At 43.1% G+C, this 26,527-nt stretch overlaps 1 protein-coding gene across 3 annotated transcripts in view; it reads right to left on the reverse strand.

The window, feature by feature from the left end:
* Positions 1 to 3,704: 3,704 nt before the first annotated feature.
* The window catches only part of Runx2 (RUNX family transcription factor 2), a 177,498-nt gene continuing 154,675 nt past the window's right edge, over positions 3,705 to 26,527 (reverse strand). For all 3 annotated transcript variants that reach the window (XM_090355549.1, XM_090355550.1, XM_090355551.1), the window contains 2 exons: positions 9,559 to 9,624; positions 3,705 to 7,757 (listed from right to left, as the gene is read on the reverse strand). In XM_090355549.1, coding sequence (XP_090211675.1) covers positions 7,279 to 7,757; positions 9,559 to 9,624 — 545 coding nt within the window. In that variant the 3' untranslated portion in view covers positions 3,705 to 7,278. The remainder of the gene's footprint in view (positions 7,758 to 9,558; positions 9,625 to 26,527) is intronic.

Genomic DNA, 26,527 nt, shown 5'->3' on the forward strand with positions numbered 1-26,527 from the left:
AAAAAATAGGAAGTGGGGCTTGGCTCAAGGGTAGGGCAGTAGCCTTGAGCTGAAGAGCTCAGGGACAATGCTCAGGCCAAGGTCAAGCCCCATGACCCACAAAAATAAAATAAAATAAAATAAAAAAGCTTTACAAATGATTGGGGCCGGAAGTTTGGCCTCATGGTAGAGTGCCTGCCTAGCATGCATGAAGACCTGGGTTTAATTCCTTGTTAGCACATACATAGAAAAAGCTGGACATGGTGCTATAGCTCAAGTGGTAGACCTTTAGCCTTGAGAAAGCCCAAGGACAGTGCTAAGGCCCTGAGTTCAAGACCCAGGACTGACAAAAAATTATTTAATGACTGACCATCTCTTCTCAAATGTCCAGTGCAACATGCTCCTGTAACTCAGGTATGCCCAGTGTCCCCCACACTCAAAGCTGATTTGAAAAAGAGTAATTGATTCCTCCACTACTAGCTGGTGATTTTTATTTTGCTGAAATGTCCAACAATTCTGGCAAAGTAGTGCTGTGGCAAGCACATTTATGTGGCTGGTAAACCTCACTTTTCTGTGAGTGTATGTTCAAGTGTTCTTTTCCATATTCCTATCCCTCCTCCTTTCAAGTGTTCATGCATAGGGTATAAACAGTTGTTGTGTACATACACATGTGCACGCATGCATATATATATATATATATATATATGTTCACACACACAAATAAACACACACCACACCTTGGAATATTATCCTCTGAATCTTTCAATGGACCCTTTTCTTTGCTAAGTTTTGATTTTGAGCCTTTAAATGTTTCATTTCTATGATCTCTACATTAAATAGCTTCTGCCAAGAAGACTGGGAATTTATAAAGAGATGAACCACAGTGCCTAGTCTGGGTGGCAAGGACGGAGAGGTTCTTCAGCAACTGAACATCATTTCCTAGCCAGGTACCTGTGGCTCACTCCTGTTATCCTTGCTACTCTGGAGGCTGAGATCTAAGGATCATGGTTGAAAGCTAGCCTTGGCAGGAAGGTCCATGGGACTTCAATTCATCTCTAATTAATGACCACAAAGCCACAAGTGGAGCTCTGACTCAAATGGTAGAGCGCTACACTACTACATGAAAACTAAGGGCCAGGAGAATGCCAAATGAAGAGCAGATGTATAGATGTGGGGCACTCTGCAGTACCCTTAGGCACACAGCCCTAGAGTACGGTGGACGATCTGCATCGTCAGAGCATCAGTGCCTAACCATTATGCCCCCTTTGGAACTGACTCAGAAAGCAAGTACCTGGGCTTGCACAGGGTGAGTTGGCGATGTTCCCTAGAAGTGCAGCTGTCAATCCCCCTGCACATGGTACCTCATTTGGGATGGAGCTCAAAAGCATTCTTTCCTAAGGCCAGGGCCTCTAAAACAATTTTCAAATGGCTGGGCCTGGATGTGCACTATTGACCCGCTGACCTGGGTTGAGATGTCTGCAGAGGTTGAGGGCCCTGCCATCATACAGTGGCCCTTGCCTGCATCATTACTCTTCACTGCTCACTCCCGGAGTCTGAAAATACCAGCTCCTGATGCTTCGTGAGAGCTGCTCTCCCTGTGACTGAGGGCTTCCCCGACATCCTCCCTTGCCTTGCAGACTGTTTTCAAATCCTATAAATATAAACATGTGGCTCTTCCACCACATCTGTAGATAATAACTTCAGGGGCTTCCTGTTTACATGGCAATACCCATCACCCAGCCAAATAAACTCTGCGACAGAGAACCAAGGTGTTTATTGGGCCAGTCTCGGCTGGGATCGAGTTAACAGGAAACACCCACTCTCACAGAAATGTCTGATGATTAAATATTTAGGACTGGAGGGGGCAAGAACACTGGAAAAATTGCTTTCTTCTTCTTCCTGTCTTCTCAGTGAGCAACGGAGCAACCATGATAAATAATGATCAGCCAGTCCAGACCTAACAAAGCCCCACAGCTGTGCTCTTCATTGGCTGTACAGCTTACCGCTCAGACAGAAAAGCCCAGAGCTCCCTGACAATACGTCCCAACCTCAAGGTTCCCCATGAGAAGGGGTGGGAAAGGTCCACAAGTATGCATTACCAGGAAGCTATCTCCTCGGTCTTCTGTATGCTGGCTCCATGTTAATGAGCAAGGCATTCTCCTATCAGCTCTACCAATAAAGTTTAATCTAAGAATTGACACAGTCTCTAGTGCAGGAGTTTTCAACTGATGGAGATTTGGGCCCCCAGGAGATCTCCAGTAATCACCTGGAGTAGTTTTGGACTAGGAGGTACTACTGGTATATAATAGAGGCCAGAGATACAGTTAAACACCTACAGTGCTCTGGACAACCCTTCCTCTCCCCTCTGCCCCGCCCCACACACCCCAATAACCAATACACACAACAAAGAAATACCTGATCTGCGAAATCAGTACCTCCATGGCCTTTCCATGCTACTGGATGAAACTAGAGAGAAAGAGACAAAGTCACTCAGCCACCTGCTGTGGATTCCTAAAAGCCACATAGATACTAAATTTGAGTAAATAAATAAGTAGATATCCTGGAGGACTTGCAAATTGGTTCTCTAGACTTCAGGTGCTTTTAGAAGGGCTCCTTAGAAACAGGTGAACTGTTTCTAAGATTTCTCAAAAAATAGTTCAAAAAGGCTAGAAATGAACAAGACTTCCTGAAGGAAGCCCTAAACTTTCCGTGTACAGAGCCAGCATGTCAGTGGCCGAGCTCTTCTGCCCACCTATTGTCTCCTGGATTCTCTTCTAGAATGGTGGTAAGCCAAAGCAAATAGAATATAGGACATAAAGCAACCACTCTACTAAGGCCCTCGACCTTATAGCAGGAGAGGGACTTACAGAAATAAAGTGGCCAAGGGGGGGTGGGGGGAAAACTCCAAACTATAGTTTGCTTAGAAATATTCTAAGGTGCTGTGCACAGTGGCTCACGCCTGTAATCCTAGCTATACAGGAGGCTGAGATCTGAGGATGGTGGTTCAAAGCCAGGCACTAAAGTCCATGAGACGCTTATCTCCAATTAATTACTAGAAAACCGGAAGTGGCGCTGTGGCTACAGAGGTAGGGCAGTACCTTGAGCTGAAGAGCTCAGGGACAGCACCCAGACCCAGGCATAGGGTGGTAGTCTTGAGCTGAAGCATTCAGGGACAGCGCCCAGGCCAAGTTCAAAAAAAAAAAAACAAACCTTCTACTGCTAGAATCTTCCAGACCAAAGTCCATTTCACTCATCCTTGGGCTTTGACTTTATGTTCAAAAGTCCAAAACAATTTGGGAAGGGAAACTGAGCACCTCCTCTATCTAGGCTGCCTGAGGTGTGCTGGTGTAGAGTTCATTGGATGGACCCTGTTCATGTTCTCAGAGATCTGAGTCCTGATAATGTCAAGGTCAATATATGCCAATGGTTCCTATGGTAGAAAGACAGCAGCTTTACCCTTGCTTTAGGATACACAAGGATCATGCATTCCTTCAAGGCTGACAAAGACACAGGCCATAGCAAGGTCCTTCATCCATCCTTTGCAGCAGTTAACCAAAACAATCAAGTTTACTGAAACTTTTCCTCCCACTTGCCAAGAAATCAGGGTCTCTGCTCTCATCCCTCCCTCACAAGTCCTAAGAGGAACAGGTGCCCAAGTGCTAAGCAGAGGTCAGAGTCAGATGAGAAGAGAAATCGCGAATGAGAAAAGACCCAGTATACACACATAACAAAACCAAAAAAGCCATTTTATTGAAAATTAAATTCAAACTTCAAATTAATATTACAATCATGAGGAGAAAAGAAAATGCCAAATAATTCACTTTACAGTTGCAACATACAATACAAATAGTCCCTTTGAAGTTCAGAGTAAACTTATCCACAATCACAACCTGTAGCACAAAGCAGGATTTGTACAATATGTGCATGGAAAGCAAATCTTGGGCAATAGCAACTGGGGGGGGGGATAAAAAAGGAAAGCTTGTATTTACACAAAATGCTACAAATATTTTTGTTCCACAGAAATCTAAGTATGGTAAAGCATATCCAAAAGAATGGAATTTTATTCAGAATACCTAAGAAATTACTGTAAGTTATGGTTTTGGCTGATATATTTCAAAGTACTGCATAAAAAAGAAGCAAACAATTATTTGTAAACATGAAAAAAACAGGCGACTAAAAGTTCTCACATAGAAAAAAGTTTTTAAATGCATTATCTTTTTAAGAACAACAAATTCAAACTTTGGAAGAGTTGTCTTTTATCATTATTATTAATTATTATTATTATTACTATTATTATTATTGCTCTGTCAAATACCGTAGGTATAATGATTGCTTTGGCTAATGTTCTGTCTTGTCTTTCCATGCTCAACTTGGATTCCGGGTGAGTCCTTTTCCTCAGAGTGGAGGAAAGCCCTTAAGCCAGCACACACATCTTGCAGTTCACACATTTTGTCTTCTCGTTTTTAAAGGTCCTTGGGGTGAAGCATTAGACAGCCTGAGGCACACAGAGAGTGGGAGGGGTAGATGGAGAGAGTGGGGAGGGAGGGAAAGAGAGGGGGGAGACAGACAGGGGGGAGAAAGAGAGCGGGAGAGAGGGAGAGATTGTTCTAAACAATGTTAACTACCCTATATGGGTAGTTGGGTTGAGGGTAGAGAGAACTGTTTGAATTTTTCCCAAGGAAAATCCATATTTTAAAGTGTTTCTGGGTTGCTGCCTGCAGCCACTACAATAATATTTTGACACTAAAGCATCCCTATACTCATTTAATGTGTACTGTAAACTTTTTTAAAGCCCTTTAAACATTAAAAAAATAATGTACAAAATATAGTACCTTTTTAAAAAAAATTAAATAGGGTGCAGCTGGCACTGGTGGTAACATTTTTATATCAATTAATTATTAACTGAGATGTGTAACCAGACACTGGCTTTCTTTCTTTTTAAGTGCTGCTGAAACCAACACATACCTTATACTTACAAACACGTGGACAGTGGTGAGCTTCAAGCTACCACAACAATAAATAGCATCCATTAGAAGAATCTGTCTTACGACATAGGAAAGTGGCTTGTTTATCTATGCATACTTGGTGTATACGATCTTTAGAAGGCCAAGGGTGATGTTGTTTTTCCCTTGTGTCAGCAGAAGTCAGGGCAAATTGTGAGAGAGGGCCCAGGCATGGGATACCAGGTCCAGCTAGTCCACTGCCGACAGCCTACACACAGTAGGCTTGGGCAGGGCTAAGAGAGGGACTGGGTGCCTGGAGCTGGAGGCAAATCTTTTTAGGAGGGTACTAGACTCAAATGAAGCCATTCTGGACTATGGGGGAGCAAGAAATTGGCCTGGTGATGTCATTAAACGATCTTGGTTAGGATTAAGGATGGATACTCAGGAACTGGCAAAGAGGCCCCAGAGTGATCCAAGTGCTACCAGTGGTAGACCCCAAACTCTCCCCCTCCTGGTTGACCTTGGCCTGCCCTTCTGAGAAATAAAATGGTCCAAGGTCTCCACAGGCTCTGTGTCCTCTCTCATCAGGGGCCTGCGGAACTTGAGGTCTACCTCGGAGGTCTGTGACTTCATCCCAGTCCTCAAGATGCATGGAAACCATAAGTGGGCCTGCTGGAATTGTACAACGACTTTCAGTGGAAATTCTGCAGAAAGTGGTCGTGACGTCTGCAGGAAGGGACACTTGGCTCCCTTGGCTCCTGTTTGGTAAGGCTGCTTGACCCTGAGGTGCTGCTGCTTTCCTGCACTGTACATATGACTGATCCTCGACTCTAGAAGCTGACTTTGTCTTCACTGGGAAGCCTGGCGGTTTAGAGTTTTGCTTAACTAGGAAACTATTGAACTTTTTTTTTTTCCTGCAGTTCAAACAATTCACTTGTGCTTGTCTTTTTAATATGGCAGGAGTCATAATTATCTGCAAGAAATGATCAAACCACATCTCTCCAGCATTTCATGCTGATAAAGGGTGACATAAGTAATAATACAGGGCTAAAAGTAGTTCTTTTACAAAAAAACCCTAATTATTGCTTTAAAAGGCAAAGCTGTGTCAGAGGCAATTGAAAATCTGAAAGAACTGAACATAACATTTCCTTCATACATCACGAACACAAAGTACATCTAAAAATATTTGGAGATGGAAGTGTAACTTTTTTTAAAAAATCACATTTTGCCTGAATGAACTGAAATTGCTTAGCAATATTTCAGGTATGGCTCTAGCCCACTGAAGAAATTTGTTATTTAATAAAAAGCACTTTTAGAGACCGAAGTCAACACATCAATACACTAAGAAATGTTTCAAATGTCCAAATGGCATTAAATAATTATAAATATATCTTTAAAGTTATATGACCATTCACGTTAGCAAGTTACCTCAGATTTTACACATATTCATAATTTAAAAAAAAAGAAAACAAATAACATACAGCCAAACTCAAACACTATCTATACCATTATGGCTATAGTAAGGTATTGCCATTTTCAATTTTATTTATTAAAAGAGAGAGAGAGAGCGAGAGAGAGAGAGAGAGAGAGAGAGAGAGAGAGAGAGAGAGAGAGAGAGAGAGAGAGGAAGAGAGGAAGAGGAAGAAGCAAAGTGAAGAGAAGAGAGTTGTTTTCTTTTTAGGGGTAGAATTTTTTTTGGTTAAATGGAAAACGGCTGAAGTATAGAAAAAACATTAAAACAGTCTATCCTGATCCATATTTTGGAAGTCACTTTCTTTTGGAGGAAAATAAATGAATAAACAACTGAACTCAAGAGTTTAAATGAGTACCTGCAGTAAGTTTGAAAGCAAACTTTGGAACAGTTATTCGGGTGGATGGTAGGATGAGAAGCATCCACTGGGCCTCAGGTCCCCTCGGTGCACCTGGACTGGCTCTGTAAGCTGGCACTCAGAGCACTGGCCCCCACTGGCTGCAACCACCAGGTGTGTGGTTTAGAGGAAGTGGCTTTGCTCTTCCTCCTCAGCCTGGAGACCACCTTTCTGAATTGGCAAAGGAAAAGACCAAACAACGATATCTTTTCCCTTGTTGGTTTTTTTGTTAAAAAAAAAAAAAAGTACATCTTAAATAGTAAACAATCTGAAAACCTGATCGTGATTGTCTCTCTTAAGCCTTCTGCTTCTCAGAATCTACTCTCTTAGGTTTGCAAGATCATAACTAAGCAAGTGAAAAAAAAAAACTCTTCTAGGAAATAGGCACTTCGTAGATATACATATATATTCACTCTCTTTATATATGTATATATCCACACATTGTGGGCCGCGGCCCCCACATGCCAGTGGGCCACTGTTGAGGAATTTCAATATGGTCGCCAGACAGATTCATCCATTCTGCCACTAGAATTCAAAACGGTTGGGGAACTGCTGTGGCTTCCATCAGCGTCCACACCATCATTCTGGTTAGGCAAATTTGGGTTTAATAGCGTGCTGCCATTCGAGGTGGTGGTGCATGGCGGAAGCATTCTGGAAGGAGACCGGTCTCCCCCGGGCACCATGGGGAACTGATAGGATCCTGACGAAGTACCATAGTAGAGATAAGGTGTGCTGCTGGTCTGGAAGGGTCCACTCTGGCTTTGGGAAGAGCCCGGGTAGGGTGGTGGCAGGTAGGTATGGTAGTGAGTGGTGGCGGACATCCCGAGGGACATGCCTGAGGTGACGGGCGGGGTGTAAGTAAAGGTGGCTGGATAGTGCATTCGTGGGTTGGAGAAACGGCTCTCAGTGAGGGATGAAATGCTGGGGAACTGCCTGGGGTCTGAAAAAGGGCCCAGTTCTGAAGCACCTAAAAATTGTAACAGAAGATGGGGAGGGGGAAAAGATCTGTAAATATCAATTAAAATTATGAGAGAATTTTTACAAGGAAAAAAAATAAAAGAAAACTTTAGTTTCCCCCAAAAAGGAACCGTAAGCCATAAACAGACTCCCAAGCGCATCCGTGACTTCTCAGTCTTTTGCTATTCTTCTCCCCCAACTCTATAATTGTAATAGTATTTATCTTCATGTTCTTCACCTTCACAGAATCCCTAGGGCTTTCAACACCAAAAGGTGGCCTCAGGTCCCATGATTCATGCACAAGACTTTAAATACTCGATAATTTTTTTTTTTATTCTTTTGGGCACTGGCGGATCTTGTGCTCAGGACCTGGGCGTTGTCCCTGAGCTTTTACACTCAAGGCTAGCGCTCTACCAATTTGAGCCATAATACCACTTTTGGTTTTCTGGTGGTTAACTGAGATGAGTCTCATGAACTTTCCTGCCCAGGCTGGCTGTGATTTGTGATCCCCTCAGCCTCCTGAGAAGTTAGGGTCACAGGCATGAGCCACAGGCTTGAGAATTTTTTCTCTATCTCTGTTTCTTTTTGCACTTCAGGCATTTGAAGGGAAGCTTTACAAAATTCAGTAACTGCATTTTTCTTTGCCCCAAAGAAATTCCAAAATAATCATCCATTTGATTATTGATACTTCTGGTAGCACAGCTCCTTCATCAGCAAAGGGACATCAAAAAGACACCCTAGCTCATCCCTATCCTTTCTTTTAGACCCTTTAAAAAAGAAACCCTTGTTGTAATCTTTATTTTTTTGCAACAATGAAATCCAATCAATGAGACTTCAACATAATCTGAGACTACTTAACTTCCCTAGGGAGCATCTAGTCTAGGACTTTCTGCCTAGGGCCATGACTGGACACGTAGGTTTTGGAAAGGAGGACAGTGGAGGAGGACAGGAGGCCTTAGCACTGTGGGAATCACTGCATTTCAAGTTGTGACGGGTGTCATAGAACATGATTTAGGTCTGGTACCCACAACAGCTTTTGCCAAAGGTCTTTGCCTATGAGATATTAAAAAGAGGGCTCTTTACCACCCACCTACCAGGCCTCTCCTCCCACCTTTTACAGAAAAGCTTCAGGTCCACTTAAAAACAGTGCTGAGAGGGCAACTATGGTTCCCCGCCCCCCTCCCCTGCAAAAAAAAAAAAAAAAAAGTGAAATCTTTCTAACTTCTCAAGCTATCCGTGGATCTTCTTAGCAGATGTTTTGGGGGCCTAACTTACATAACTTCCTCAGGTAGCAATTCATTTTCCAAAATGCATGAAACTTATAGCTGTGATCTCTAAAGCCTGAGCTAATTATGCTTTTCAAGAATCCATAGAAGACCTTTCTGAAGACCAGTGTTTGTTGAAATTTTTGATCTCTTGTAAAATTCTCCAATCATTTGGATAGGTTGGATGTCCTATAGCTTTTAGCTGTAAGGGAAGGTACTTAGCAACACTCAAAGGCCTTAGGGAAGAATGGGTTCATTCTTTGACTCCAATGTTACAGGGCCTTTCTTCTCGGATATCATGATGTGTATTAAAGGATGATTCCTAATACTTGTTTCAAAGTTACTGATTGTTCATTTTGGTTAAAAGGCACATTGCTTACAACTTTCCCAAAACTTTAGGATTAAGTGCCATATGTGCATTTAAAGTGACTGTGGAGGAGCAACATAGAGTTAACAAACCTTCTTTTTCCCCCTCACAACCTGGATAGCACCAATCCGATAGCCCAGCCCAGCCCAGCCCAGCCCAGCCATTGGGAAAAGTCTCACCTGCCTGGCTCTTCTTACTGAGAGTGGAAGGCCAGAGGCAGAAGTCAGAGGTGTCAGTGTCATCATCTGTAAAATGAGGGGGATGAACTCTAAGTTCCCTTCCAGCTCTAGTGGTCTAGGACCATGGCCTCCATGACAGGAGGAGAAGCAACAGCCCCTGGGGTGGATATTTCCACCCCTCCAACACAGCCTCCCAGAACCCACGCTTCCATCTGCAGAAGGTCAAAAGCAAGTGAGCAGTCTCTGTTAGATACCAGAAGCAGATACTTTCAAGATAACAACACCATACAGCCAGGCAGTTACTCTAGAGGTCCCCCCTCCACTTTTAAATACATCCTCAATTTGCCTCTCCCTAACCCCTTCCCAAAGCAAAAAAAAAAAAAAATTCTGACAAGTTCAAGTTGAAAATGTGGAAGTGGTGAGTGTGAACACTCAGAAACGAAGGTCTCCCCACCCCGTGTTGGTGTTCTGTCTTCAACCATGAGGCCACAGCTGGTACTTAGTAGGCGGTCTGCCCTCAGAGCATCGAGGTGACCTCAAGTTGGCACAGCTAATAGCTATAGGCAGGTCACTTCGGGATGCATTAGGTTCAGTACTCAGAGTGCATGAGGAAAGCCAGAATAGCATGAGCAATTTAAAACGGAAAGGAGTTGTACTTAAACTGTCAATGTCTGTCCTCCACAGAAGCACAGGGTTCTCACAGATAGGCATGTTCGTGTTTAAAAGAAAAAAAAAAAAAGGGAAAAAGCTTCTCACATGTATTTGTACTTATACTGCAGTGATACTTAAAATTCCATTTGGTTTCACTTGTTTTGATGCAGAAACCTCATTATAACCCTTTATGCAGTTCTGCCAATAAATTCCAATATGGCTTGGGCTCAGCCCCCTGCCCCCGACCCCCCACCTTCTCTATTTTACCTGATACATTTTGCTGATTGTCAGCCATCAGGGGCCAGGATCACAGTGACTGTGGCTTCTAAAGGCTAGCTAACATCACATCACATTGCACTTTCAACTTGTTGCTGAACTCAGCAACGAAGTTCTGCTATGTTTACAGTATTTGGACACATCACTCACAGTCATATGAAACTAGAATGTGTTGAGGACTAACTTTCTTCTCTCTCTCTTTCTGTACCAGTACGGGGGCTTGAGCTCAGGCCTACGTGCTCTCTCTTGGCTTTTTCGATGGAGGCTAAGGCTCTACCACTCAAGCCACAACTCCACTTTCAAAGCTAACTCTTTCTTAACAACATGAACTTTAAAGGGATTTTAGGACAACTCTGATCAGTTATAAACCACAGAATTTTCTGCAATTTGCTCAGTCATTTTATGTTATCATAAAATATTTCTAATACATACTAAAAAATATTGTACATGCAAAAGTATGATAGATTTGCTCTTTCAATATTAAAGTAAGGTAGAAAGGGACTCTAAACTTAAAAGAAAAGATTATAATTTCTTCTTAATCTACAATTTGCTTATAATCATTGTCACAGATATAATATAACCAAATGCTCTTTCTTGAATAGGCTTACATCTATACTTCTAATTTCTAACTTATAGATGAAGTCAGGTTTTCTTTTAACCTCTTTTTAGGAGATTTGATCTTGTCTCCAAACTATCTACTACTTGGGTCCCTAACCACATTCTAGACACAAACTTAAAAAAAACGAAAACAGAACTGAGTATTAATTCAACTAACTCATAGATACATTGGACTACTGAAAGATCTGTCGGCCAGGCACCTCTGGCTCGTGCCTGCAACCCTTGCTACTTAGGAGGCTGAGATCTGATCATTATGGTTTGAAGCCAGCACAGGCATGAAAGTCTATGAGACTCTTTCTCCAATTAACCAGAAAACTGGAAATGAAGCTGTGGCTCAACGTAGTAGAGCCCTATGCTCAAGCAAAAGCTCAGGGACAACACTCAGATCCTGAGTTCCAGCCCCATACCCAACAATAACAACAACAACAAAAACGTGAGCCAGATGAAAGTCTAGAGGGTTTTAACATCACTGATACCCCACAATCCAGAGTTATAAATGTTACCCTAGGCTTATTCATTATCCCTGTGATATTCCTATAGGCTAAGCTCCTTGCAGCCAGGTCAGGACTCCTGACTAAAATCTACTGAATAAATAAAGAGAGACTTTTAGAAAATAGCAAGAAACAACAATCCGTTCTTTATACTGTTCTCCAAGTAACCCTTTCATGTACAAACACAGTAAGCCATGTCTAACTGCTCAGAAGCTGGGCATGCCACTGTCTACAGGGCCTCTGCCACCTCTGAGAGGCTCAAAGTGGCACATGCCTGCATTCAGAAGTGCCTGGTTGGCAAGCAGGGTGACTGGAGCCCCAAGACAGCACATCTTCCTGACCGCTGGTTGGACTCCACCTGGAGAAAGGGCGTAGAGCACAATAAAGCTAACCTGAATCAATATAGAGAACGCAATGTGCAGGTGAATCCTTATGTAAATAATGACTCTGAATTTCCCCCTCTCACCTGTGCTTCTATCTAGATCTCCTAAGTGTCAGAGTGCCCTCTCCTGTGTGGTAGGGTACTCTGACAATAGAGTCTAAACTTAATTTACTTCTAAGATGGCTCTAATCTAATCTCCCGTGGGATGCTGAAATCCAGAGAAGAAAAACCAATCACTCAGGAAGACAGGGCTGGAAGCAGGCAGACCCAGGCTGAGACAGACTGCTTTGAGTTCTACCAAAGGACAGATAGGCTAGGTCCATCCTGAGGATTCTCCTTGAAATGCTCACCAGTTACATATATTCTTATTAATCTCCTCTCCCTTTCCTCCTTCTGGCCGCTCTCCTCCTCCTCTCTTCTTCCTCCTCCTTTCTTTCTCTCTTCCCCCTCCCCACTCTCATGGTAGAAACATATTTGCCCAACAAATATTTAAGAAAACTTTAATGGGACCTAAGTATTGCCCTAATAAGAGGCAGGGATTTCAGGGGTACAATTGGCCACTCCCCTTGGTTTTGTCATGAGTCTAATCTGCTGCGTAATGGGCAGTCCGTTCCTTTGCTGGGAGCACAATGTGAAGGAAATCAAGGTCAAGGGTTTGATCCCCTTAGGATCTTTCGCTTTCCTACAGATGCGCTTCATTCCAAAGCTGCTGTCTGCACTCCTAGCTGCAACCAGACAGCTTGCAAACAAATGTCGTTGTCATGAAGAGCTGGAAGAACTCGCTCATTGAAACAGCAGAAGCAGCAGTTTTTCACAGCCTAATATACATAGGGAAGAATATATTAATAATGCCCATGAGGTTCCAATAAAAATAAAATCAGTATTAAAAGTAAAAAAATAATAATAATCTTAACCAGGCCTTTGTGACTCACACCCTGTGATCCTAGCTACTCAGGAGGGTGAAATCTGAGAATCACAGTTCAAAGCCAGCCTGGGAAGGAAAAATCCATGAGACACTTATCTCCAATTAACCACCAGAAAAACCAGAGGTGGCACTGGGGTAGAGCATTAGCTCAGGAATAGTTTCCGGACCCTGAGTTCAAGCCCCATGACCACCATCACCAACAACAAAAATCCTGACCCTCCCTGTAAGATCTGTGGGAGTAAAGGAGATAAACCACTCAGGTTTCTGGGATCTTTAGAGCCAAGTGGAAAGGATGCAAAAAACCCAAAATAACCAATAGTTAGGGGAGTGGGGAGCATAAGGGAGCCACTGCTCCTCTGCCTCCCCGGGCCTGAAGCTCTGCACCGGACGTATTCCGGACTGTTTTCTAATGCTAACTTCGTGGGTCTTGTCGACTCTCAATTTGAGAGTGCACGGTCATCGGTTGCTTCTCCATCTCCCCCTTCAGGGCTTATTAGCAGTGATTCATGGCATTTCTATACTTTTAGGATACATTTTACTATCTAAAAATCCTGCCATAAATAATGGTTGATTGCAAATGCGCAAGGAGATCCTTAGAATAAAACGTAATTTGGGTTTGGGGAGAAGAATGGACAACATAATTGTCCTTTGGGGGTCTTGGCTGATAAACTGTAGCCTTGTTACCTGACCCACAGCAAGCAGCCTAGAGAATCTATATATCCAAGCTGAAGGACAGGGCAGGACAGAAGACAGGAAGAGGGCCTTGAATCCAAACGGAATCTACATCAGCCCATTTAGAGTCCTCAGTCCTCCTCCCTTTATGCAAGCACAAAAATGTACAGAATGAAAAGCCATCATACGTCTCAGCAATGAGGTGCTAACTTCAAAGCTTCATTGGGGCCTTTTAAATGGTAGAGGTTATTGCTTCAGCAAATCTCAAATAAAACCCAAGAACTTTAACTATAAGCCCCCATGACATCCTCCCTACTGGAACACACGAGAATCTACTCAGGACTGTGCGCCTTTGGTAACTAAGAATCTTCTCCCTTTCCACAGCACGGCCCTGGCGGTCCCTTTCCAACTGTTCTCTCCCATAACTCTCCATTCCACTTCTGTTCCAATAGCATTTCTTTTCTGTGTCGCTCTTTGGGGGCCTCATACTTGATTCCATTGAGTTATTAGCTGTTTCTTGGACTTCTCTCTCCAGCCCTAGTCAGTTTTGCGTGGTAAAGGATTTACTTGCCTCTGCTCAGAAACTGGTATAACTGAAAGTTCTTAAAATGAAAACAATATGTTGGTGGACAATTTGGTGAAAAAATGAACAGACGAATGAGTCTAGGAATCTGTTAACTGCACAATGGCTAGAGCATTTTCACACCGAAAAATAGATACTATAAACATGAGACAATGCCATCATCGTATCTAAAATGAATTCATATACATTCCATACTTGGGAAAACTCCTCAAACTCCCTTAAAAGAGTGTTCAAAGCCATTCTCAGTCTATTACATCACTTGTCCATCACACCCCCTATCCGGGCCTCACAATCAGCATTTGCCACTAGTACACAGATCTGCCCCTGGATTACTACCAAGATTATTCCCACTTCCTTCTGGGTAAATGTCCTGTCCCCAAGCTGGTATCTATGTGCAGCTCCATTCTTGGAGCCCTGGGGGAAAGAGACGAAGGGAGACAGGATCAGGTCAGTGATGGCTCACCAGAAGGCTAGGAGCTCGTGGCATGCTGCTGAACTCATACTGCTGAGGTCCTAGACTCCTGTACAGAGCTTACTCATCAGTCATAGAAGCATCATGGCCAGGGCTGGAGATGGAGTTGGGTGATGAAGCACTTGTTTACTCCGTTCTTATCACTAGGGAGAGGAGGAGGGAGGGGAAGGAAGGAAGGGGAAAAAGGACTGCAGTCCTCGCTGGCTCAAACATCCAGTAAGATCCTACCTCAAAAATAACCAATGGAAAAAAAGACTGGTGATGTGGCTCAAGCAGTAGAGCACCCTAAATTCAATTCCTAGCATCACTGAGAAACAGAGAGAAAGAAAGAAAGAAAGAGACAGACAGACAGACAGACAGACAGACAGAGGAGGAAGCTTTGAGCATGTCCAGACAGAGAACTCTGCCATTTTCTGAAAATGCCATGTCCCACAGGTGGAGCTCTCTCTCTCATGATGTGCCACACCCTCCGGACCTCAGGCAGGGGCAGAGGAGGCATGAGGCAGGGGGAGCTCAGCTCTGGCTCAGCCCAGCACTTTCTGACTTCTCTTCTCTCTGCCCAGCCTGCGGTCACTGGCACAAGGCCTCCTACGTGTGGCACAAATTCTCATCAACATCTTTCGCCATGTGCACTCATGTATGTATACATGTTACCAATCCATTTACTTTACCTTAGTGGCGCTTTTATTTTTTAACATTAGAAGCTTTCTCTTCTGTCCTCCCACCCAATGTATAATATAGTGCTGAGAAAAGGCAATAATTCAGAAAACTGATGCACAGATGATTATTAGCAAAATCTCTCACTGGCCACAGGGACAAAGTAAAAACCCCACAAAAACATCATCCAAAACTCAGAATACACTCCCTGTACGGTATTATAGTCTCACAGTGACACGTTAATGAATGATCTATCCATGTTCCAAGTTTCCCTGGATGCGTCCCTCACATTAAAAAATGAACGAGTATTTACCACTAAGCTAGATTTATTTTTAATTATTAGATAATAAGAAAGTATATATGGAAGGGATGAAATAGAGCATTTGGTAGGAAGGAAACAGAAAAATGAGAACTTGAAATCAATGGGTTTTTTTTCTTTTTAAAGATATTGAAATGATTAGCAAACTTCATAGTTTTTCAAAAAGAGAGTGAGTGGTGGGAAGAGGGAGGAAGAGAGGAGAGAGGGAGAGAGGAGAGAGGGAGAAAGGGAGAGAAGAGAGAGGGAGAGAGGGAGAGAGGGAGAGAGGGAGAGAGGGAGAGAGGGAGAGAGGGAGAGAGGGAGAGAGAGAGAGAGAGAGAGAGAGAGAGAGAGAGAGAGAGAGAGAGAGAGAGAGAGAGAGAGAGAGAGAGAGAGAGAGAGAGAGTGTGTGAGAGCGCCTCAACTCTCCAGGATAAATTTTTTTTTCAGGTTATAAGGAATTGTACTTTTCCACTGCATGTTCACAAATCCTGGAGAACAGCTGATCCTAAAAGGTTAAGAAAGTGTGTTGTAATGAAGGAAAAAAGGGGGGTGGGGGGAGATACGAGCTTTCAACTATTCCTTAAATCCACCCAAATGTGAAGCATGTTGCTAGAATTATATATTTTCTTCTTGTGAAAGGGAAGAGTTGTCAGTAGATGTATGTGTGTGTGTGTGTGTGTGTGTGTGTGCACGCGCGCACGCGTGTGTGAGCATGTGTGCACTCGCAAGCCAGGATGGAGAGTTACAGAGGAGAAAGGAGCCAAAGGAGCTGGTGGGAGGGGGATAAAAAGAGGAAAAGAGACAGAGAGATCTTGCTAGGCCTTGATTAGGAACTTTTTAAATCCTAGGAGGGGTGGAGAGTCTTTGAAACCAGATCTGCTGCAGGAAGGAGGCCAGCACCCAGGACATGGTGTCTTTCAGAAGGGGCCACCCACAGTGCGGCGGCGGTCCTATGACTGCTCTGTCACATCCTGAAGCCATTTCCAGCCCATGCACACACGTCTGTGTTCCCATTTACAGACGATGGGATATATTGGGAACACACATATGGAAACACTTTCAGAGAATCAGTTTCCATGAAATTCATAATGAACCAAGTGGCTTCAGATGTGGTTGCGTTCCTCCGATTAGCCAGGAAAAAAAAAAAAAAAAGGAAAAAAAGGGCGGGGGGGGGGGTGAAGGCAAATCCACCCTTTCAGACCCTATTTCAGTTTCAGAAAAATTAAAAACCACTAATGACTTATGGCTACCAAAACATGGAGCCACAATTAAGACAAGAGGAACTAGGAAAATGAGGCAAGAGAGGGTTTTAAAAATAACAGCTTCTCTATCAGTAATCTTATCTCTGATGGGGGAGGCCTTCCTGTGATGCTATCTGCCTAGGGCAACATAATTAATTTTCTGACATCCTGGCAGAATAGAGCATGCACATAGACAGAAGTGGGCGGGCAGAGGTGGGGAGGTGGAGAAGGCACAGGCTACGAGACAAACTCTTATTTGATAACATATGTGGTTGATTAAGATTATTTTTTAAATTGTAACTAAATGATAAATTGGTCCTAAGTAAATCTTTCAAAAATACTTGAATTTAGAGAAGGGCAAGCCTGGGATTTTTCTGTGGCCTGTGTTAGTGGTAACTTAGACTCTATTAAAAGCAGAAATTTATGAGCTGGTTGAGATGTTATATATTAGACACCAAAATCTAACTGATAGGAAGGTATGAAATACAAGAAGGGGACAAATGGAGGAGGTTCTTATGGGGAAATAGCTGTTATTCATAAGTTAGAACATTATTTTTACATTGAAATGAAAGCAGATTATAAACTTCCTGAGTATGTAGCAAACACAGGAGATTTGACCACCTTTCTCCTTAGTACAATCGTATTCTGCCAGCACACAGGTAAGGCAGGTGTGGTGACGGCACTCTGTTTTCCTCTGCCCATGGAGGTACTTCAGTGGAAAAATCCGAGCAGTGTTTTCTTTCAAGCTTGGTGGCAAGGCTAAACCCATTGTGCAGGAATGCGCAGACTCCAGTTTGCCTCTTGGTAGTCTGGAACCAGACCTAAATATTGCCCAGCACACCAGGCTTTGCTTTTCCCAATCATATGAACCCTAAAAGTGATTTAATGCTCACACCATCCAATGGTATTAGCAGAGAATGGCAGGAAAGAAGGGCCCAACCAAACAGCCAGGTGGAGTTGGGCAGGGGGGCTTTGTTCCCCCAAAGCCTATCTTACATTGTGTGATTAACCACCCTATAAGGATGACAATACCACTCACCCAATGTTATGAATGACAAGCTAAGTTAAGGGATCCCCTCAGGGTTACTGTTATATAATGGCCTGAGATGTGGCCCACTGGCTCCCTTACGGTACAGGGATCCAGGGGTTATTTTCAAGTGAATTTTAACAGATTGGCCATGGCCAGTGGAGGGCCATGATGAGAAGGAAGGGCCCTGATAGGCTCTTTAAAGATAGCCTTAAGCACGGCGCTGGAGATGGGGATGAGATGTGGAAGAGGCCTGCCACTTACTGATCAAGTCTGACTCAGTCCCTGAGTTCAAATGTTTTTGCCACTGCTGTTCTGACTGATCTGGAGTGAGTTGCATTTTGTGCTCCAGACTGCCTGACTCTAAGTAAGGAGCACCTCCATCTTTCCTCTTACCAGCACTATGAATAAAACATCACATCCAGCTAGGAACTACAGGAACTGAATGCAAAGTCCCGGAGTACCAGCTGAACAAGGCACACACCCAACTCCAAGTCCAGTGAAACTCTTCTGGAAAAACCCTGACTGCATCAAAACACGCTGTCACCAGAGGAAATAAAAGGAGATTGGGGAAGCCAGCCATCACCTTCCAATGGACACCACTGTCTTTCCATTTAGTTGAAATTCTCTGCATCCTAAAGCAGCCCTCTGTATCCAAGCCCAACCCAGCCTCGCACAAGCCTTCCAAACCAGTCTCCCATTGATGTGGGCCTGGGAAAAGAAAACTCAACTCCAGGCAACTGTCGACTCCATGATAGAATCCCACAAAAGCTGAAAAGCTTGGGGCATGATTTTTTTTTTCAAATAGAATTCTCCAAGACTGACTTGAAGAAGCATCTTGGAATGGTCCAACAGGGCCAGGGCCAGCCTGCCTCAGACTACTCAGTACCTCCAGGCACACAACTGAATGGGGTGACCAGTCTCTATAACTCAAATCCAGGAGATGCCTCTGGCCCAGTATTATGCAATCCTTCCTTGGTCTAGAACCAACCCCAGGCATTAGCCTCAAATTGTACCCTGCCAGGACCTTACTCCACTTGTATCCTCTCCCTTCCTCTTAGCTGCCCTCAGTGCAGGCCCGGGATGATCATATGCTGGGACTGCCTCCTGTCCCAGGAGGAAATGAGTAAGAGGCTTCCTGAATTTGATAGGAGACTGCATTGTAAGAAAGATCTGGTTTCATTTCTACTGCATTCGACAGGTTTGCCTGGATTCCTGAATCCTTTCTTTCTCGACATTCTGGTCCCTCAAGGTTTCCATGGTCAGGACTGCTTGCCTGGTGTGTAACTTCATGCCCTGCCTTTTACTCAGGTGTGTGTAATTTTCACTCCAGTCTATTTCTAGATCCCTCATTTGCAGGAGAAACAATCAACTTCCAACTTCTCTTCTTGTGTTTCTCTCTCTCTACTTCTTTAGGACCTCTTCTTCTGTCCTGGTAAACATCCCTTTTCCTTTTTCTGTGCTCACCTTCATTGTCTTGGTCTTCATTGTTCATTCAGCTATCAAATCCTCCTCTCCTCTTGAAATTCTAAGCAGCCTTTATAAATCTCCCTCAAGCTTTCCTTCCTGCGTGTACCTTCATATATCCCTGCTTTACCCAGGAACAATCTCTCTCTGAATTTCGTTCATTCTCCACTTGTACCTTCCACAGGGATATGGAGGAGCAAAGATCACCTTATCACCTGTACTTGTCTTTATTTATTTTTACAGTACCAAAGATTGAACTTCACAGAGCCTCACATTGGAGAGTCAGGCACTCTATCACTTCAGCCATCCTCCTAGCCTTTATACTTTTAATTTGCTTTTCAGATACAGTCTCCTACTTTTGCCCAGCCTGGCCTTGGACTGTGATCTTCCTACTTCCACCTGCAGAGCAGCTGAGGTTTAACAAGCAGATGCTGGTCCTGGACAGGCCTTTGAATTCCTTTACAATAAAAGTCTGTCCTCCTTACTTCACAGGCATGTCCTAGCCCCTCTTGGAGAAATACTCCTAGAAACATTTAAATGTGCACAAGGAAAATAAAATGATGGTGATACCAGACTGAAACAAAATCCTTGTTTAAAGCCATGATTACTGTGTGTCTTCTGACTTCCCCTACATCTAAGTTACCATTCTGGGCCTGTGAGTAGTAACTAAACCTGTGAGTAGAACCTGAGCCCAAAGGGCTCACACACGTTAGCACCAGTTTCACAGTGCATCCCTGCGCCTTGTCTGCCCCTTATCCTACACACAAAATCTACCTCTGACTTCAGTCCCAGTAAACAATCAAGCCTCACAGCAATGCTGACTCTCAAAAATAATAATTAAATTAAAAGATACCATCTCACATTTTGTTCACTGCTTTAAGTTTTCCTGGTTTTACAAACATCTGGCTTGATCTTCGCAAAACATCTGTGAGGAAGGCCCAATAGGTAACAGTTGACAATGTAGCTTTGTCCAGGACACAGACAGCAGTGGAACTGCAGTGAAATCATTGGGTTTCCTACTTGTGCCCTTTGTTTCCCACTAGACTTAACTCATTAGCACTTCCTACTTTCATATAAATTGAACTTCTATTAGAATAAAGTGCTATATTTCTTCAAAAGCAGGAAATAATTCAACCAGGTATGGAAATAGGCAGGAGAATTTCAAGTTCAAACCAGGCTATGCTATATAGCAAGATCCTGGGTTAAAGGGAGAAGGAGAAGGAAGGAGGGTGAGTGGAAGGGAAGAATGGGTGAAGGAAGGGAGGGAGAGAGGGAGGGAGGGAGGGAGGGAGGGAGGGAGGAAGGAAGGAAGGAAGGAAGGAAGGAAGGAAGGAAGGAAGGAAGGAGCAATTCAACTAATTTTTTCTTTTTTTTGCCAGGCCTGAGCCCTATCCTTGGACTTTCTCAAGGCTAGAGCTCTACCACTTGAGCCTCAGCATCATTTCCAGCTTTTTTTCTATGCATGTGGTACGGAAGAATCAAACCCCGGTCTTCGTGCATGCTAGGCAAGCACTCTACCACTAGGCCAAACTCCCGGCCCCAATTCAACTAATTTTTTAAATGCTGGGTGGTATGCCTTCTCATGCTGGATCTTTAGCTACAATGACACAAGAAATCAAACCTACCTACTATTGAGCTGAAAAACTGACTTATTTGGAAAATGTTTCTTTCTGTTACTAGGATTTAGCCTAAAACCAAATCCTAGGACAAGCGCCTCCTGAGACAGTACTCCTCAGGTAATTCTAAATGTGGTGTTACAGTAACTCCTTCTTCTGAGAGACTCGGAGATTTTCCACTCAAGCCCTGCACACAGAATTAACTCAAAACTTCTGCAAGAAAAATGTCCCTTTTAGAGTTTGATTTGGCATCAATTTCAAAGAGCTGTTTGTATATTGTAGAATATGTAGAATTTCCCTTTGATTGAAACGTTCTCTTTTAACAATGGACAAGAGATGATTTCTCTTCTGAGTGATTTAAACAAAAACAAACATATCTTAGTTACTCAGAGCCTTGTTCACAGAGTACAGTTTTTTTAGGGGGGAGGGGAGGTTAGAATCACATCCTATAGATATAGATTGTTAGGCTTTTGGCAAAAGTCTTCAGAAAGCCAAAATCAAATAGTGAGAATATCATTGTTATGGGAGATCAATAAACACTAAAGCAAATGGAGAAAAAGAAAACAATAAAACAAGGGCCCCTCCCACTTTCTCCTTTGTCTGGTAATATTCCTGGGTTGATCTCCTGGGGGGGTCTTCCCCCCACCCCCCCTCCCATCACCCACAGAGGGATTTCATCTCAGTATTAACTCCTGGTGCTATAGCAATAAACTGGCCACAAATGGACATTTTCAACATCTGTTTGTGGCTGCTCCCAGACTCCTTGTATTTCTTTGGGACATGAAGCCCTCTGTCTCCCAAGTCCAAACAGACACACCCAATTATGTATTGAGGTGTCTGAGAGGAGCTACTTGTTTTGATGGCCAAAAAAAAAAAATTTAAAAAGAGGGCCTGGCCTGCCAAGGCTACGGGAGGCAGGATGAGTTTACAGCAGCTCTAGTAGCAGCGGAAGCTCTCTGTCTGCCAAAGACAAACCCCATGTCCTATTTTTCTCTGCCTGAGAATAACTTCCACTGAGCCCACTGCAGCTGAGGACCAAAACAGCTGGTAATGGGTCCAAAGGAGGTGGCACTGTGGCAGGCACAGGAAAAGCCTGTTTGATCCCTTGATTCGCTATGAAGGAGGTAAGGTTAATTTCAGGGTAAAAACTGAGGAAATGAATAAAAGACAAGGAGGTGAATCCAAGCTGTATTTCCTGCTTCCTCAGAAAGGAAAAGAAGAATTGATTTATGTGGCCTGTGAGAAGTAGCTGGAGAAAATCATGCAAGAGTGATGGGCCAGTAAGCAGAGGTATGGACTCTGGTCCCAGCACGGCCCCCCACCACACAGGATGATGGGTGGATGGAGTCTCATCTCTCTTCCCTTCCTGACCCCACAGATTCTTCATCAGCCAAAGATGTGATTACAGCATCTCTGTGGGTTTTCCAGCCCTAAATCTTGAATTCTACTACCTATATTAGACAACTCCAGGCATTCCAGAATCACCATCATAAAATTCCTTAATTATAAATTAAGCATGGGAAATGGCGCTGTGTATCATGTGGTAGAGCATTGGCTCGGGGACAGCACCCAGGCCCCGAGTTAAAGCCCCATGATGGACAAAAAAAGTCTAGGCTGTCCTGTCTTTCCATGGGCTCTGGTATTCCATAGATGTGTTGTAGGCTCCACGACTCGGAGGTGTCACTGGTATCAGGTGCTGAGGTCTGAGTGAACACCTTTAATTAACCCAAATCAAGTCCAGTACCCAAACAAAGCCCTTCGTGACATCTTTGTAGTTGTTTCTATTACGTTAGTTCTTCCATGAAATACCACCCAAATCTTTCCTTGCTATTACTAACAGTACTTACAGTTTGCTGATGGGGATCAGTTCTCTAAAGAAACCTACAGTTTCTGGCTTTAATTTAGAATCACAGACAACCAAAGCATTAGTACCTCCCTTGGACAAATTCTAACCTAATGAACTCAGCTCACACATGAGGAAAACAAGACCCACAGAAGGTCAGTCACCTCCTCAAGAACCCAGAGGTACATCTAGAATTAAAAGAAAGGTTCCTCAATTCCCAGCCAAGTACCATGCCCAATATACTGCCAAAAATGCCCTGAGTGTCAGATTACTATGCCGTGTTCCCCAGGCCATGAAGGAAATGTTTTCCTGATAAACCAAACCAACACCATTTTATTGAGCAATTGTTATTTCATTGGTGCTGGATTCGATGCTCCTTTCAGATGCATGTCCAGGTTCAAATGCTTCAACGGTTTGCTAAACTAAAGAGATTACCTGAGGTTTCATTAATCCTTCAGGGAATTTCTGTGACACCTGCCAACTTCTAAGGTCACAGGACCACTTTAACTTTCTGTGTTACCTGCTGAGACTACAGAGCCAACTCTTTTCTTCTGGGAAGATCATATTCTCCATGTGCTCTCCTGTGCCTCCCCTCCGTCATGGGGCTTGGACTCTGGGCCTGGGTGCTATCTCTGAGTTCTTCAGCTCAAGGCTATTGCCCTACCCCTTGAGCCACAGCACCACTTCCAGTTTTCTAGTGGTTAATTGGAGATAAGAGTCTCACAGTCTTTCATGCCTGGGATGGCTTTCAACTGAGATCTTCAGATCTCAACCTCCTGAGTAGCTAGGATTATAGGTGTAAACCAACACACCTGGCTATTCCATGTGCCTTTTAGTCTTACTGAGAAGGTGTAGTCTGTGAGCTAAAGGGTTTTGTATTCTTAAATCTTGAATAGCAAAAACAATGATTATCCAACTTTTTTCTCTTTTCTAAGCCTGTGTTACTTTTTTCTCTTTTCTAAGACTGTGTTAGTTTGCTTTGTAGTTTTTGTTTAGCAAAGGTTCTTCTTAATTGTGTATGGGTTTACTGTGACCACATCAGTGGATCCATTATTGATTTATCATGAATCACTGCTCTCCTTGGCACAGGGTGGAGTGTGTTTATAACCATCATTATATTTGTTGTTATTATTCCATTAACTACAGCATTACTGCTAATTACCATGGGGAGCTGAAACAGGGAGCAGTTTGGTTAGAAAAAGAGCAGAGAACTTGGGAATGTTGCTCATTGGCAGAACACTTGCAGAGTAGTGTGTACAGGGCCCTGAAAATGATCTCTAGTAAGTATTCCCCCAAAATGAAAAGAAACAACAACACTACTCCTATCCCAGCCATTCACAGTTGGCTGGATTTCTAGTTTGGCCACTTAAAGCCACAGTCTCTATAGAAAAGGTATGACATCCTCTTGCTTACAAAATTCCTTGAGGCATTTAGCAACAATGTGGCCTTAATAGTATGCTTTTGTTACATCATCTTCATGGAGTTGAAAATCATTAATTTCTTCATTTAGACAGAAGAGTTAGTTAAACAAAGTCCTAGATTTGCCTCAAGCCATGTCACTTAAATTCAGACCCAACTTAATAATATAGGCCTTCCTGTTTGGTTTTCAAGAAAACAAACAAAAGTCCGAAAACCACTTTGAATTGTCCAAAATAAATAGTTATCCACAAATGACTTGGAACCATTTGAATTAGAGTGCCGCTATTCACATTTTATAAGATTCTAAAAGAAGAAATGTTTTACGTGCTCAGTTACTTCTTTTCTAAAGTTGCTCTTATAACTTGTTCTATATATCAGCAAACCTAAGAGCTCCATGCAGACTCTTTTTCCTTTCTCTATCAACAGTGATGGATTAGTACTTCCTGAGAAATCAATGCTCAATTAATTAATTTAATACTAAGACCTAGTGATTTTGTGGGTGCTGTTTTTCCTGAAAAAAATGTATTGCCTTGGCTGATGTGTGCTGATATGACAACAAAAAGCCTTTCAATAATACTTACTTAATGTAGATGCATTTCTGAATCCACGTAGTAGATGACTAAAAGCATAGAGACAGCTGTGCCAATCAGAGATGTTGGTAAATTCCATAATACATTTTATGCTGGGATCGTATTTGTACCGAATAGAAGTTAAGGTATATGACAATTGTCATCCGTCTCCCATTCCCTGCTCTGTCTACATCAGCCAGTCATTAAAGCCAGAGCAGTAGCCAGCCTGGAATAGGAAGCATCACCCACTAGGCTACCTCTGCTGTAGAAGGAAGTTCTCTCAGGAGTATCTACACGCATTCACAGCACTGCAGTTGGAATGGCAGACACAGAAGATGATTAGGAAGCCAGGCCTGCAGCACAGAGGAACTTTCATTCTAGCTGGAGTTCTGGAGAAAAGAGAGGATTAGAAGGCTAGCTAGGCCCTTACTAGCCCAGGGGAAATTTTCAATCCAGTTGAAAGAAGGAAAAAAATATCTTTTCTTCCTATCTTACCGAACATCATGAAGCATCACACACAACACATAGGTATGTTACAACGTAATTGCTGAAGCAATCAAAGCTAAAGACATCCTACAGGGGAAGGTTCTAAGTTGATTATAGATGTGAACTAATTAAGCAGAGAGCCCAAAAGAGGTTTTATGCCATAGATCCTGAGCATCATTAGTTTATGCTGGCCTCCTCATGTGCTGGCACTGAAATATGACTGTTGTCACATTGTTTTCTGTTGTGTCCTAGATGAGACTTCCCAGAGGCAAAGACCATACTTTCTCTGTCTCTTTCATGCACTTCCTGTCTCAATGCATCATGATATATTCTAATCAATGGACATAAAATGATTACAATGAACTAAAGAAAGGCATCTCATGTAGGAAGGCATACAAGAAGCTAGTAATAGATCATATGACATTATTAAAACACAGGAAGTTCTTAGGCAGGTATTATCACCCGAATTAAATGAGGTAAAACTTAACAAGAGTGACTATCAAATGTGATACCTGATTTTATAAGCTGTAAACATAAACAGGAGAGAGCAGAGTGCCAGGACTTCAGGCCTATCGTCCTAACTACTACTGGGGAGGTTGAAATCTGTGGCTCAAAGTTCAAAGCCAGCTTGGTCAGCAAAGTCCCTGATGTTCTCATCTCTAATTAACCATCAAAAAATACCAGAAGTGGAGCTGTGGCTTAAGCAGTAGAGTACTAGCATTGACCCACACAGTTCAGGGATAGTACTGATAGGCCCTGAGTTCAAGCTCCAGGACCAGCACCAAAAGTAGAGAAAGGCAGACTGGCAGACGCAACAAATACTGGAATCCAGTATGACGTGTTTGCCAAGGAGTAGTGGGCACTCCAGCCTGCACTGGCAGAGGCTGAGCACAGAGCCTGGATGTAAGGCATGAAGTAGGATCCTGACAAACTCCAGTGTATCTAAGACAGGTGACAGGGACATCTCCCAGGGAGGGAAGGAGAAGCCTAGGGGAAAACCAGCCTAAAGAAGGTAAGACTTCAAGAGGAACTGATGACGGGGAGTTGTCAAAAACAGAACTTTTGCTTTCTCTTAGAAGAACAGCACGGTATCCGGCTTACAACTTAGCTAACATCATTTTCTCAGAAAAGCCTTTGACACTTTATTGCATGATGGCTGTAATCAATATCAGACTCTAAATTAGAAATAAAAAAAATTCGATTTGATTTCAAGTTGGACCTCAAGTATTTTTTGGCATTATTACTAACTGTTAGCAATAAGTTCTGGAAACAG

This window comes from Megascapheus bottae, chromosome 22 (assembly GCF_031878675.1).
Source record: "Megascapheus bottae isolate mThoBot1 chromosome 22, mThoBot2.hap1, whole genome shotgun sequence".
Lineage (NCBI taxonomy): Eukaryota > Metazoa > Chordata > Mammalia > Rodentia > Geomyidae > Megascapheus > Megascapheus bottae.